At 39.4% G+C, this 13,704-nt stretch overlaps 1 protein-coding gene and 1 non-coding gene across 2 annotated transcripts in view; both read right to left on the bottom strand.

Moving 5' to 3' along the window:
- MRPS9 (mitochondrial ribosomal protein S9) overlaps window positions 1-13,704 on the bottom strand; it is a 67,862-nt gene that overhangs the window by 34,507 nt on the left and 19,651 nt on the right. Inside the window, exons 3-4 of the mRNA XM_044263764.1 lie at window positions 1,984-2,046; window positions 1,868-1,898 (exon numbers count right to left, since the gene is read on the bottom strand). Of these exons, the coding sequence (XP_044119699.1) occupies window positions 1,868-1,898; window positions 1,984-2,046 (94 nt within the window). The remainder of the gene's footprint in view (window positions 1-1,867; window positions 1,899-1,983; window positions 2,047-13,704) is intronic.
- On the bottom strand, window positions 1,695-1,835 carry LOC122916607. Its single transcript, XR_006386238.1, has one exon. It is a non-coding gene; the product is annotated as a U4 spliceosomal RNA (small nuclear RNA).

The following is a 13,704-nucleotide window of genomic DNA, read 5'->3' as shown; positions in this document are numbered from 1 at the left end:
TTTTTAACAAGATTCAAAATAAAAGTTATCATTTCAAAGAGCGAAGTAGAGAAGTAGAATGAAAGAACACCTAGCTCTGGGTGTCCCTGGGTGGCTTTCAGTCAGTTAAGTTTCTGCCTTCAGCTGGGGTCATGGTCCCAGGGTCCTGGCATCAAGCCCCACATCGGGCTCCCTTCTTGGCAGGGGGTCTGCTTTGCCCTCTGCCCCTGCTCATGCTCTCTCTCTCTTGCTCACTCTCCCTCAAATAAATAAATAAAATCTTAAGGGAAAAAAAAAAGAGTGCCTAGCTCTGAACACAGGTTAAGACTTAGCAGATATATCAGTGCAAAACACATACATTTTTTTATTGAAATATCTGCTCTCTTACCAATCTCTACTGAATCAGCTCTAAAAGAGACTGAGTAATGCAGCCTATACAATAAGAATCTGTGGCTACTAGGCTCTTCTCTATGAAATCTACACATCTTTGCTGCAGAGTTAAATGCTTATGAAGAGTCAGCTGTGTCCATTCCCAAACCTATTTATTACAATTGTATTTATTTCTGTAATTACGTGAATTAAGTACTATATAAGCAGATGATGTATGAGTAGAAATAGAAAAGACAGTTTTTGGTGCTGTGAAAACTAAATTGAATGCTTCAGAAAAACTGAAAGACAAGCTACTAAAAAAAAAAAAAAAAGTCTGTTCCACTTCATTGTGGTTAGAGGAAAAATCTGTAGAAATACAGAAATATTCTGCATTTAGATTTCTTAGAAATTTAAGTTCTTTGTTCCACTGTGAGGAAACCAAAACTAAAAAACTTTGATAATGTGTCAGTGACAGCAGGGTTATGCAAAAGGAATGGGGAGAAACAGATACCTACTGAAAGAAAAAAAACCATCTAGAGTTATTATAGCAAAAGATTGATGAATAAGTATAAATTTATACTGAGCGTTTTAAAGAAGTAATTTCTAGCTTTAGTACTTAAAATTTTTTGTTGTTGTTTTTTAAAGCAGGCTCAATGCCCAGCATGGAGCCCAGTATAGGGCTTGAACTCATGACCCTGAGATCAAGACCTGAGCTAAGATCAAGAGTCCAAGGCTTAACCCACTGAGCCAGCCTAGCTTTAGCTTTTTAAATTAACTGATAATTACCACCAGTCAACACTGGCTAACAGGTTTCTTTTAATGTAAATTGGAAAACAGTAATTATTATTTCCTGGCAACCTTAAAGCCTGATGTATGTTTTCTTCAAAATTTAATTTTACACAGTTAAGAGATAAAGAGAAAATCTTAGAAGAAATCAGAGAAAAGAGAAGTCCAGACCGGATGATGGCTAACTGCTTATCAGAAACAATGAAAGACAAAAGACAATGGAATTATATCAACAAAGGAAAGAGTGGGGGTGGGGGGATGGGGGGGTGGGAGGGTCTATACCCAGTGAAAATATGCTTCCAAAATGAACAAAAATTTTCCATTTTTGAATAAAGGTGATGTAGTCTCCAGCAGATCTATACCAAACTCTTCCTCAAAAAGGCATTTTAGAATGCAGATAAATGAGTGTAACACTAGTATAGCCATAAACTCTAACCTGATCTAACTGTAATATCATTTAATTAAAAAGAATTAATTTGTAAATTCTAGTCATTTATTATTAGTTATAAAATATCGCTGACCAGCCTCACAACTGCCATGACACAGGGGCATGTCCCCACCATATGTGGGTGGCAGCTGATACGTAACCTGACATTGCAGGGAAGGAAGCACTGCTCATTCATTCTTCAATTAGCAATAATCAGCAATAATCGCGCCTCAGATAAACCTCATTGGCTACGATACTGCCACTGTGCAAAGCTACTGCTTATTCATTAGGAGCAAACTTACTTACCTCTTTGTTTTGGAAAAATCTGTTCAGGATGCTGTAAAATAAATTACAGTGCATTAATTACTGTAACATATTACAAACCTAAGTGAAATTTTAAAAATATCAGTGAAGAGAATTACCTTCATTACTGGCCTGGCTTGCTTCTCAAATAAACCACTTGGAAAAAGGTAAGCAATAGCTCTCTGAAAATATACACAAAGGTTAATTAACAACTATTAAAAACACAAGTTAATGTTATGACTAATACTTTCTGAGTGCTTAGTACATGCCAGAGATCTCATAATCTTTTAAACAGGAGAAAAAAATGACCACATACACATCCCCCAGAGAAAAATAATTTTCACTATTAAACTGGTTATTAACAATTTTCAAGTGTCAGTTTCAAACATGCATGTGCTCCCACGAATCCCTCTTTTATTTTTTATTATTATTTCTCAAGATTTTTATTTATTTATTTGTCAGAGAGAGAGAGAGCGCGCGAGGGAGCAAGCATAAGCAGGCAGAGGCAGAGAGAGAAGCAGGCTCCCCGCCAAGCAAGGAGTCCGATGCGGGGCTCAATCCCAGGACCCGAGCCAAGCCGAAGGCGTCCCCAAATCCCTCTTTCAAAAGCAACGAGAGATGCCCCTCTACAACCTCTGTGGTAATGTGCTCAGGAGCCCCACTTCGGACTCCCCGTTAGCAGCGCGAATATCAGATACTGAACACTGAGAAGAGCAGGCTCCAAGCCTCACCCACCGCGACAGCCCCAGTGTTTTTGGATGCTCTCTGAACTCTTCCTAGGAAGTTTTGAGAGGTTTTTATACTACATTTCCCCAACTGGGTTCTCTGAAAGGTCTGTCTCTCAATGGGGACACTATTGGCATTCTGAGTGTGACAACTCCGTAGTAGGCAGCCTTGCCCTTCCCTGTCCTATAGGTCACTTAACAGCCCTGGCCCTTCTCCACCATCTCTGCCGGTAATAACCCTAGCACCTGTGACAAATCCTGCCCGCACACATTTCCAAAAGCCCTCCACCGCCCAGGACTGCCACCAACTTGAGAACAACTGTGTAAGCCATGCCAGTGTCTTCGCCAACACCCCTCCTCACAATCAAAAGGAAACCACACACGTTTTCCTTTCTCTCGAATGGTATCAGATGAGAAGTCTGTGGCCTTGGATCTTATTAGCACTGCATCTGAACTCTAAATGAACTGGCAGCTCACGTAGGCACAGCGCTGCTCTGTTGGAGAAGCTGTTCTCAGGATGGGCCTCTGTGCCCTTCCACGCAGTCAAAGTGCTAAGACCGGATTCCACCCCTGAAAGTCAGGGGTCTGTAACCTGGGGCTTATCATTTCAGTTATCTTAGGGAGTCCCTCTGTGTCTCTGAGTCACGCTTCATTCTCCCATTTGGCCTTCTGGCAATAAAACGGACACTTAAGAAACCCTTCGATCACAAAGCAGAGTGCTAATTCTGTGAACATTTTTCTTTTTCTTTTTTAAAGCCAGGGACGACTCTGCCTTTCCTTCTCTGAGGGAGAAAAGGTGGACTTTTTAATAAGTGATGTTGAGACAACTGATTGCCATTTGGAAAAAGGTAAAAGTGGACGCAAACCCGACACCATATACAAGGATAAGCCGCAGATGGGTCAGACGATTGAACACAGAAAATCAAACAAGTATGAGGAGAAAACATGGCAAATTCCTCTATATAAGCTACACCTCCACAGGCGAAACCAACACCATCACAGGTTATTCGCTGATTTACAACCGCAAAATATTAGAACCCCCACCCCCAAGGTTGGCTGCATAAATGATGGCATGTCCATGCCACCACGCACTCTAGCCATAAAAAAGGATTGATAAAAGCAAGACACAAGGGAAATGTGCTTAGAGTGTGACCTTTGGTGTAAGAAAAAGAAATAAGAAAATACATATAGGAATGGGGAAAATATACATAGGTTTCTTTCCACAAGGAACGGTACAGTGTAAACAAATAAAAATGATCATTTATTAAGGAGTAGGTGGCAGTAGGGTGAGGGCTACGGGGATGAGTAAGGCTTTCCTGGGGATGTCTTTATTCAGCTGAACTTGGAAGCACAAATATGCTCTATGTATTAAAGACCAACATTTTCAAAAGAAACTCTAAAACTTAATATAAACAAAATAAACAAACCTCATTTCTTTCTTTTTTAAAGATTTTATTTATTTGACAGAGAGAAAGAGAGAGACAGCGAAAGAGGGAACATAAGCAGGGGGATGGAGAGAGGGAGAAGCAGGCTCCCCACTGAGTAGGGAGCCCGATGTGAGGCTGGATCCCAGAACCCTGGGATCATGAGCTGAGCTGAAGGCAGAGGCTTAACAACTGAGCCACCCAGGTGCCCTATACAAACCTAATTTCTAATGACAAAAACAACAACAACAAAACACCACAACAGCAGAAGAATGCTTCAACTTTACTCAGAAGGCTTATTGTTAGTAATATTAATATTAAAATTCTGAAACATTTTGTATCTGTTCTAACATAAAGTAAATAAAGGTATCAATTTTATGGTGACCAAGATGTTACTCAGGAGAGAAGATACAAACATAAAAGAAATGTAATGTTAAGTTTGAATTAGACAAACCAAAACATACTTGGGATCTTTAAAAAATATTATTTCCTGGATTATTCTTATAATATTTAAAAGAGATTACTTTTTAGTTCTGTCCCCTCAAAGAGCACAGACGTATTGAAACTCTAGAATCAAGGAGTGGCCTCTAGCAACCAAATCTTGGTTTCTAAATACAGTTTCCTAGTATAAAGAATAGAGCATCTCAGGAAAAGGATTAATCCTAGGCCTCAGGCAGGGAAAGCAGAGAATAAGCCCGAGGCACCTTCCTGTGCCAGAAAACAAGGAAGTGCTCGAAAGGACAGAGAAACCAGCTTCAAGAAGCTTCCACTGACCACACTTGCGACAATGTGAACATCAAAAGAACAATGACAATGCCTGGTAACATACTCAATACATACATGTTTTAGAGTGTGCCTCTACACACACACACACACACACACACTCTCACTCTCTCCAGGGTTCTGAAGTAGGAAGCAAGGAGAAAAGGAAGGCCTCTTTATGAAACAATACCAGTTAATAAAAGTAGAAGGAATGAAAGATGTAGAAAATCACCGTTTTATAACCTCCAAAGTAATCTTCAATTTCAGCTAAGGATCACCAGTGGATGATAAAAGTCATTGGCTGAAAGGTTACTGGGGCCTAGAATATTCAAATGGACTTCAAATAATCACCCTACAGATGACTTAGTTACGAAGGGAAAAAAATCACTTTTACAATAAAGAGGTCGGTGGTCACCACATTAACCAAGGGGTCAGATGTACAATCAATAGTGGGACAAGCTCATTATATACCTCCTGGTGTGAGGGAACAAGAAGTATACAATATCACACAAGTATTCCCCTTTATACATTCTAAATCTAATCACCAGGAGCAAGCAGAAAGCCAGAATGTAGACAACAGTGTAAGACAAGTGGTCTGGATTCTACAAAACTAGCTAGCTATAAAGACATTTTAAGGAAAACTGACGAAATTTAAGTATAGACTATAGATTATAGAGTGTTACAGATTTATTGTTAATTGTATTAGATATAAACGTGGTTACCATGGAAAAATGGTATGAAGGATGCATGTAGGTAGGGCTAAAGTAAATGCGGATACTTTTGAGTGAGTAACTCACTCAAATAAGTTTTATATATACAGAAAGGGAATGTGGCAAAATGTTAACTGTCAAATCTATGTGAAAGGTATGTATGTGCAAGTGTCTTTGTATTCACCGAATATTCAAGTTTTCTGGAAATTTGAAAAATTTGAAAATAAAAAGATGAGAAATGTTAAAAATTAAAAAGTAAGTCCATCGGATCTTTCCAAATCTAACCTGTCTCTGCAGGGCCACCATGAGCCTACAGCACCTGTAATAGCCCAGCTGGCCTTCAGGCCTGGTTCCCACAATCAGCCATGGCACTCCCAAGGCTGGTCAGACATCTTAGCCAAGGGGCTACTGACTCAAGGCCTGGGTGAGAATAACAGCATGGAAGACTGATGTACAACTCTGCAGCCTGGGGTAAGCATGCCAGGATTACATGGCTGAAAGTCCAACCAACTTTTGAATCAGGTTCAAGCTGTCACTGGTATCATTTTCAAATATAAAAATTTACTAGTAGTCTATGTGAACAATGAAAGAGTTCAAGAAAGCAATGAAAATGTAAAGAATTTCAACCCGCAGCAGATTTCTCATGAAAACTAAGACATACACAAGTCACGAGGAAGTTAATCAAGAGAACTTGAAAATAAGGCACTGACTGCAAAGGGTGTCTAGGTCTTACAGGCAATCTCTGTATTGACTTAAAAAAAAGTTAGTAAAGATTTTGGTAGAAATATTCTGAAATTTCCTAGAAGGATCAGAAAAAGTAGCACTGCCTTAAAAACAATAACAACAACAACAACAAAAACCCAAAAATCTCAGCTAAGAAAAAACATGTATTTACTAATTCATAATTCCTCATTATATTAGATGATAATGTTGATTTTATTTATTTTAGAAAGAATGTGCAATGCAGAGGGGGTGGGCAGGAGCAGAGGGAGAGGAAGCAGACTTGGCGCTGACCGTGAGCATGACACAGCGCTCAATCTCATGACCCTGAGATCATGACCTGAGCCAAAACCAAGAGTCAGATGCTTAACCAACTAAGTCATCCAGGTACTGCAGGTGATAATAATAACACAACCAACTACACTGTATTGTATTAACTATATTATACTATATTATATACTCTATTACTAATTACTGACAGGGGATGTACAAGGTACTCTTCTATACTGTACCAACTATATTATATTTGTACCAAATTACATTAGGTTTTGTACTAAGTACTGTGGAAAAGGTCCATAGAGTAAGACACCATGTTAGATAAACAGCGAAATCACAGGCTCAGTAAAAATAAGAAAAAACCAAGGATGGCAGAAAAAAGAATGAATGAAGATACAGAACATAAAAGAGTTATCCCTCCAAATCCATATTACATCTTTTACACCAAAATTATGAGGAATAGGCTTTCTAATTCCAGGGGAGTTATGATATATTAGTCATAAACTGGTTACTTTTTAACCAAACAGAAGATACAAAACAGGAAAGGCACAGTAGGAATGTACATTTCGTCATCCGTCCAGCATGCAAGGGACAGTGCGACCACCACCTAAGGCAGCGTTTCCATTTCCATTTACCTCCTACGGGCACTCTGAAGAGATTTCTTACAAATTCTGAGGCTAACAAAGGACTACCTGGATTTTATGAAAAAATAATTTTGTTGGTTTTCTGGAACTGCAGTTGTTAAAACTCAAGTAGGTGAATACCGTTTTAAAAAAAAAAGAGTTTATAGGAAGAAGAGAATTTTGAGTGTGTGCATGAAGCTGCAATGTTTGGAGCAGAGCACCATGTGCTGTAACAGAGTAAAACCCTTACTCTCGCTGCACTTCAGAATTCACAACAGAGAGTGCTAAATATCTAAGTAACATAAGACCCTTACTACGTCCTATAACCATAAAAATATTCTCCAGGAACACCATTCCCAGTGATTTTAACTTGTGAGAACATTGGCTTTATCTAGTTGTTGTGGCGATGAAATAAGGTATTTGCAAAAGCACAGCACCCCACAGGCACTAGACAAATGTTAGCTATACGAAAATGTTCTATGTGAAACACTTTCCACATTATTTTGTATTAAGACTTAAAGTGGCAAAGATAAGAACCTGGACCTCCTGAAATTTAGTATCTGAATGTGCTCTTCCCTGCCGAGGTCAGGGAGCCAACCTAGGTCTCTCAGAAAACGGATTTACTTCTCCACTGGCATCAAGGACATTCACCTAGTTAGAGGTAAAATTAGGAGAAAAGCCCAACTGTGCTCAAAGGAAAATAAATTGACCATTTACTGTGAATCAGTTTTACCTCGACCAATTTTATTCAACAAATACTCATTGTACCTAAGTTACAGGGACTCTGTGAGTTTAGGAAGGTATAGTTCCTGACCACATTCTAGCAGCAGAGACAGATGCATACATAATCTCAATTACGGGGGTCACTGTCACAGTACACATGGAATAACATGGCTTAGTAAAAGGATATTTTACAGGACCTGTGCTGCAACTATTTCTAGGTTACACAGATGGAACCAAGGGAAGTGGTCACGAGCTTTTCCCAGCAATACTTTTCATCTGACTTCTTAGCAGTCACTTGTCCCTTGCCAAGTCAGGTCTTTTACATACTGTTTTCTCTGCCTGGAATACCATTGTTCCGTCTCTCTAACATTTTCCTGCTTCTCTTTTGAGACCTAGCTCAAATGCCAGCCCTCCAGAGCGACCTCCCCTGACTCCCCAAGGGCTCTGTCATTTCCCTTCTTTGTTTATACCTGTGGGAGTGCTCTCCACATTTGTCTCCTTCCCTATGACGTCAGTCACAATGGACAGAGCTCTCAAGACTCTCAAGACTTGAGAAGATCACTGGCCAGTCTGTTATTTTCTCCTCATCCTTCCTCCTGGCTTGAACTTCCACACTTCTTGCAGCAATCACAAAGGCTGATGCTCACCCCCCCTTTTTTACATACCAATTCCTGCCCTGGGTGTGAGCCACCTACACAAGACTCCCAGTGTCACCCAGGCCAATAAACCCCCCTCAATTCCCATTTCTATCCTTAGAAGCACACAACCACTTTCTCAACGACCTTACTCTTCAGCCCAAATTCTGATCCTGCGATTGCTTGGGCTCACCAAGCCTTCCTCTGGAACCTCACGACCTACAGCCTGGTATCTACCACAGAAGGTTGCTGTTTTCCTGCTCACAGCCATGTTCTCCTCCTACCTCTCTCCAAGTTCTTCCATGGTCTCTTGTAAACACAGCTCTGCTCCTCGCTTAAAAGCTAGTTCCCTCAGAGCTCCATCTCTGATTCTCCTTCTGTCAAGCAAATTCATGCAGAGAGACTAAATCTATTTCTTTAGTTTCCAAACCACTCCCAACTGTCAGCTGTCTTTAGGATTGCTCCACTGAAGTATCCTAAAAGCACATTCATAGCTGCTCCTCAAATAACTTACTTTTGCCTCCTCAAAGTTCTTTCTCCCAGGCCCTGTTACCAGCTCTTTGGATTTTACCTTGGTCATATGTAGAAGGTGCTCTCGAAGGCAAAGGACCTTGGTTTCTTAGTCACCGTTGCCCACCCCCGAGGGAGAACATCGGCAGGTATGATAGTCCCCCTTATTTGCGGATGATACGTTCCAAGACCCTCAGCAGCTGCCTAAAGCCGCAGACAGTACTGATCCCTATATATACTATGCTTTTCCCTATACATACATGTCTATGATAAAGGTTAATTTATAAATTCAATACAGTAAGAGGTTAACAAATAACAATATACTGTAATAAAGTTATGTGAATGTGGTCTCTTTTTCAAAATACTTTATTGTACTGTACTAACATCTTCTTGTGATAGTATGAGATGCTAAAATGCCTATGTGATGAGATAATGTGAAGTGAATGATGGAGGCACTGTGATGTAACGTTAGACTACTAGTGATCTTCTGATATGACAGAAGGCAGATCATCTGCTTCTGGATGGGTAATAGAAACCACAGAAAGCAAGACAACAGGTAGCAGGGGAAAACAGTACGCAAAGGGTAAATAAAGAAGCAAACTGACTGCACAGTCCTTGAGTGAATCAACTAGACTATGTAACACTTTATAGACAATTGGGGAAATTTAAATACAGATTAATATACAAATGATCCCATACTCGGTCATATACTCAGCCATACTGGGTCCCATGCTCAGACTATATTAAAATTAATTTTGTTAAATGTGATAATGGTATTGTGATTATATAGGAAAATATCCTAACTTTCTGGAGATGTATACTCAAGTATGTAGGGGTAAAGTATCATAATGTTTGTAACTGACTTTAAAAGAAAATAGTTCAGCAGCACCTGGGAGGCTCATTTGGTTAGACTCAGGTCATGATCTCTGGGTCCTAGTACCAAGCCCCAGGTCAGGCTTCCTGCTCAGTGGGGAGTCTGCTTCTCCCTCTCCCTCTGGTCCCACCACCGTATATACCCTCCCCATGTTCTAAGAAAGAAAGAAAGAAGGAAGGAAGGAAGGAAGGAAAGAAGAAAAGAAACTAATACACAAAACAAAAAAAAAGAAGAAGAAGAAGAAAGGAAGGAAGGAAAAAAAAAACCAGTTTAGCCACAAAATATACAGGGGGAGCAAATATGGCAAAATGTTATTTAAACTAGGTGATGGTCACATGGTATGCATTATACAATTTTTTCTTCTTTTCTGTATGACTGAAATTTTTATAAGAAAAAGCATACAAATTAGTGTTTATGGTTATCGCTATTGGCTTAGACTATTTCAGTTTTTCAATTTTGGTTCCTACTCCCATGTAATATACATACATAAATACATATACGTATGTATGTATACATGGACATATATACATATATACACACACATATAAGTCATGAAGCTTTTGCTAGTTTATAATTGAATAACCAAACAACTGAAATTGTTTTAGTAAACCTGTTGTTTCAGTCAGATAAAAGCAACCATTTCCTACATTTCTAAATTTCTATTTATTCTTACAGTGTATTTTTGAACTGTTTTCAAAACCAATTCTTCGGGTATTTGGAATCATGTCATTGAAAAACAATATAAAAATGAAATTGCAGAATATTACTTTTACTTCCAAAGTATTTCCTTTCTTTCAAATAACACAAGGCAAAAAAATACAAATTCTTACTTATGGGGAGATCACGGAGCAATCCTCTGGTTAAACAGTCCAGAAGAACTTTCTCCAACAAAAGAAATGTCCGATAATCTGTGTGGGCTGATTGATATGTAGCCCATGTGGTTACTGTGCATTTGACATATGGCGAGTGCAACTAAGGAATTGGACTAAGGAACTAAATGTTAATGTTAGTTAGTATTAACTAACTTCAAAGAATCCCACACAGTTAGTGGCAACCACACAGCTCTAGACTATTTTAACCAAAGCCCTCATGCAGCATGACAGTCTTGCACTGATGTTACTACTGTGTATCTCAGCAAGGTTTTCAAACTCCATTAAATTGGTACAAAGTTATACGATCTGTGATTTAATTTTACTGGTCTACCCAACAAATACCCACATTCATAACAGAGAATATTAACAACCAAACTGTCTTTGAATAGAAGATTTCTAGAATGAATCTGGTCATGATAGCCATCCCTCTTTTTCTCTTTATGAAGTGAGAGCATTTTAATACTTCAGATTTGTGATTTGATTCCCTGAGGGTTTGAATGGAGAACTCAGTATTATGGAAACCACGTGGAGAGCTGAATTTCCTGACTTCTCTCTTGGAACTACTGAGGCTCTATTCTACTAGCCAGAATGACTTAAACTTCCTGTGTCTAAGGCAAGAGCACTTGGATTTTATACCTCATTTCAGCCTGGATTTCAGAGCTGGGGGTAGGAAGTAGAAACATTTACATATAGGAAGTTGCAGGAAAATATAGGTATAATATACATACAAGTACTCATATGGGGTAAAATGAAAGTAACATCACAAAAGACTCCAGATACCCAATGAGTCTTCTTGCAATGTTTATTGATTCAGGACAGCTCCCACTGTCCTCCTCCCACCTTCCATATTAATCTTAACTTGCTAGGGGAAAGAAAAAGACATAAATATCCAGTTGTGACCAACACTGAAAATTCCCGCTTGTTGCACATCTCCTTTCTCCTAGAAAAAGCAAAAACAAAACAAAACAAAACTGCCAAAAAACAAACCAAAAAAACCAACCAAACTAACAACAAAAATGACAAGCATCCACCTCTTTCTTAAAGCCTCGGAACGCCTACCTGAAGGAACAAGGTATCCTCCAGAGCCCATGAGGACAGAGCCTTGTCTGCAACATGCCCTCCAGGGGACACTCCAGCCAGACTCTGCAGGGCCTTCAGTAACTGTCCCCACAGTAACTGTCCCCACCACCATGTCAGAAGCAGGAATGGTGAGGGGAGGAAAGTACGTGTCAACTTTCTCTCCAAAGCCTGGTGCTAGTAGGGACACGGCTCCTGGACATTCTACACATTTGCCAAGTATGAGAACATGTGTGCTACAGTCTGCTATTCCAGAACCAACCTCACCGGCATGGCCTCACTAAAGTCCCCGGCATCTCCTGTTAACTACTAGAAGCTCTGCATTAGCTATGAGGGCACTGGTCTCTGCAGTGGGAGCAAGACCCACCAGGTAGCACAACAGCCTTATTGCTTCCTGCCTTTCATACCATCTTCTTACCCTAGGAGCCCCAATGATAAGATTATGCCTTTCCTGACCAGGATTACTCGGTTTTAATTCAAGGTCAGGCGAGGAGAGGTTAGCTCAGTGGCTGGCACATCCCACACCCATAAAGCAGTCTGTTAGGCTCTAGTGCCTTCACACCTTATTTTAGTAGAAAGACATTTGTGCAAGCCCTTCCAAATATGGCATTTAACCCTCCACCTCCCTCCATACCCCCACTAAATTTGCCTCTTTGGCTTCCTCAGTTGCTTTCTATTAAAAGCCACAGGCTCAAGAGACTTCCTCAAGCTTTCCTTATAGGTGGTAGACAACATCCTCACTCCTTACAACTGACAGCCTCTGGCCCAAACTGGAAAAACATTTCATGAAAGACAAAGTCTTCCAAGGCTGATGTCTTGAGTCTTTGGGGCTTTCCAAAATACCCAACAGGAAAATACTATTCCCAGTTCAACATAAAGCTGTAGATGGTATTTCAAAGAAGAGAATTATAATAAAAAGTAAGTAACAAAAGTGGTTAGCAGCATAAGGGCTTTTCCCATAAAATTTTTAATTAAGGTAAAAATTTAGTTGGGAAAGGTTCAGAAGTACCAGAAAAAAAAAAAAAAAAAGGAAAGAAAGAAAGGCAGGCAAAGAAAGTGTTAAAATACTTGTCATTTTAAAGCAATTTTCCTGATATAATTCAAAAATATCTGTATTAAGATGGTAAAAGTGCAGAATTTAAATATTTTGATAAGGTGAAATTAAGTCAACCAGAAAATCAGAGGAGGAAGGTGACGAGAGAAATACTTGACTCTCTGCTAATGTTAACCCATCTATCAACTATAATGTTCTCGAATACCCTGGTGCATTGGGCACTTAGCAGGCGCTAAAGACGCACCAGCAGGACATGGCCTAGGTCTTCAAGTATCTTAAAATTAGAGGAAACTGGGCATTTCACATGTGAATTGTGGTTCTGCCCACTTAGACTATGTTTTTCAACAACAGAACTAACAAATTTCCTAATTATCTGGTTATGTAAACTGAGAAGCACCCAGTTCTTCCACAAAGACAAAAGACAAAAATCGATGCATTTGACCCATGAACAACAGTTTGAATTTCTGAGGGTTCATGTATGTGCTGATTTTTTTTTTTTTTTAGAAATTTTAAACATCAAATTTATTCATAGATGTTTCTGTGTTGATTTCTTTTTATAAACAGTACAGTACTGTAAATGTATTTTCCTTATGATTTTCTTAGTAACATTTTTTTCTCTAGCTTGCTTTATTGTGATTACACAGTATGTAATAGACCTCACATGCAAAATACGTGATTATCAACTGCTTATGTTATCGGTAAGGCTTCCAGGTAACAGTAGCCTTTTAGTAAGTAGTAAGTAGTTAAGTGTTGGGATTTTCACTTTAAAGGGGGTCAGCACCCCTAACCCCTGTGCTGTTCAAGGGCCAACTGTCTATCAGTTGGGACTCAACTCCTCAAGAAGCTTGGAAACAG

The sequence above is a fragment of the Neovison vison genome, chromosome 8 (genome assembly GCF_020171115.1).
Source record: "Neovison vison isolate M4711 chromosome 8, ASM_NN_V1, whole genome shotgun sequence".
Taxonomy (NCBI): Eukaryota; Metazoa; Chordata; class Mammalia; order Carnivora; family Mustelidae; genus Neogale; species Neogale vison.
Note: the sequence above shows the minus strand (reverse complement) of the source record. Positions and strands in the feature narration are given on the sequence as shown.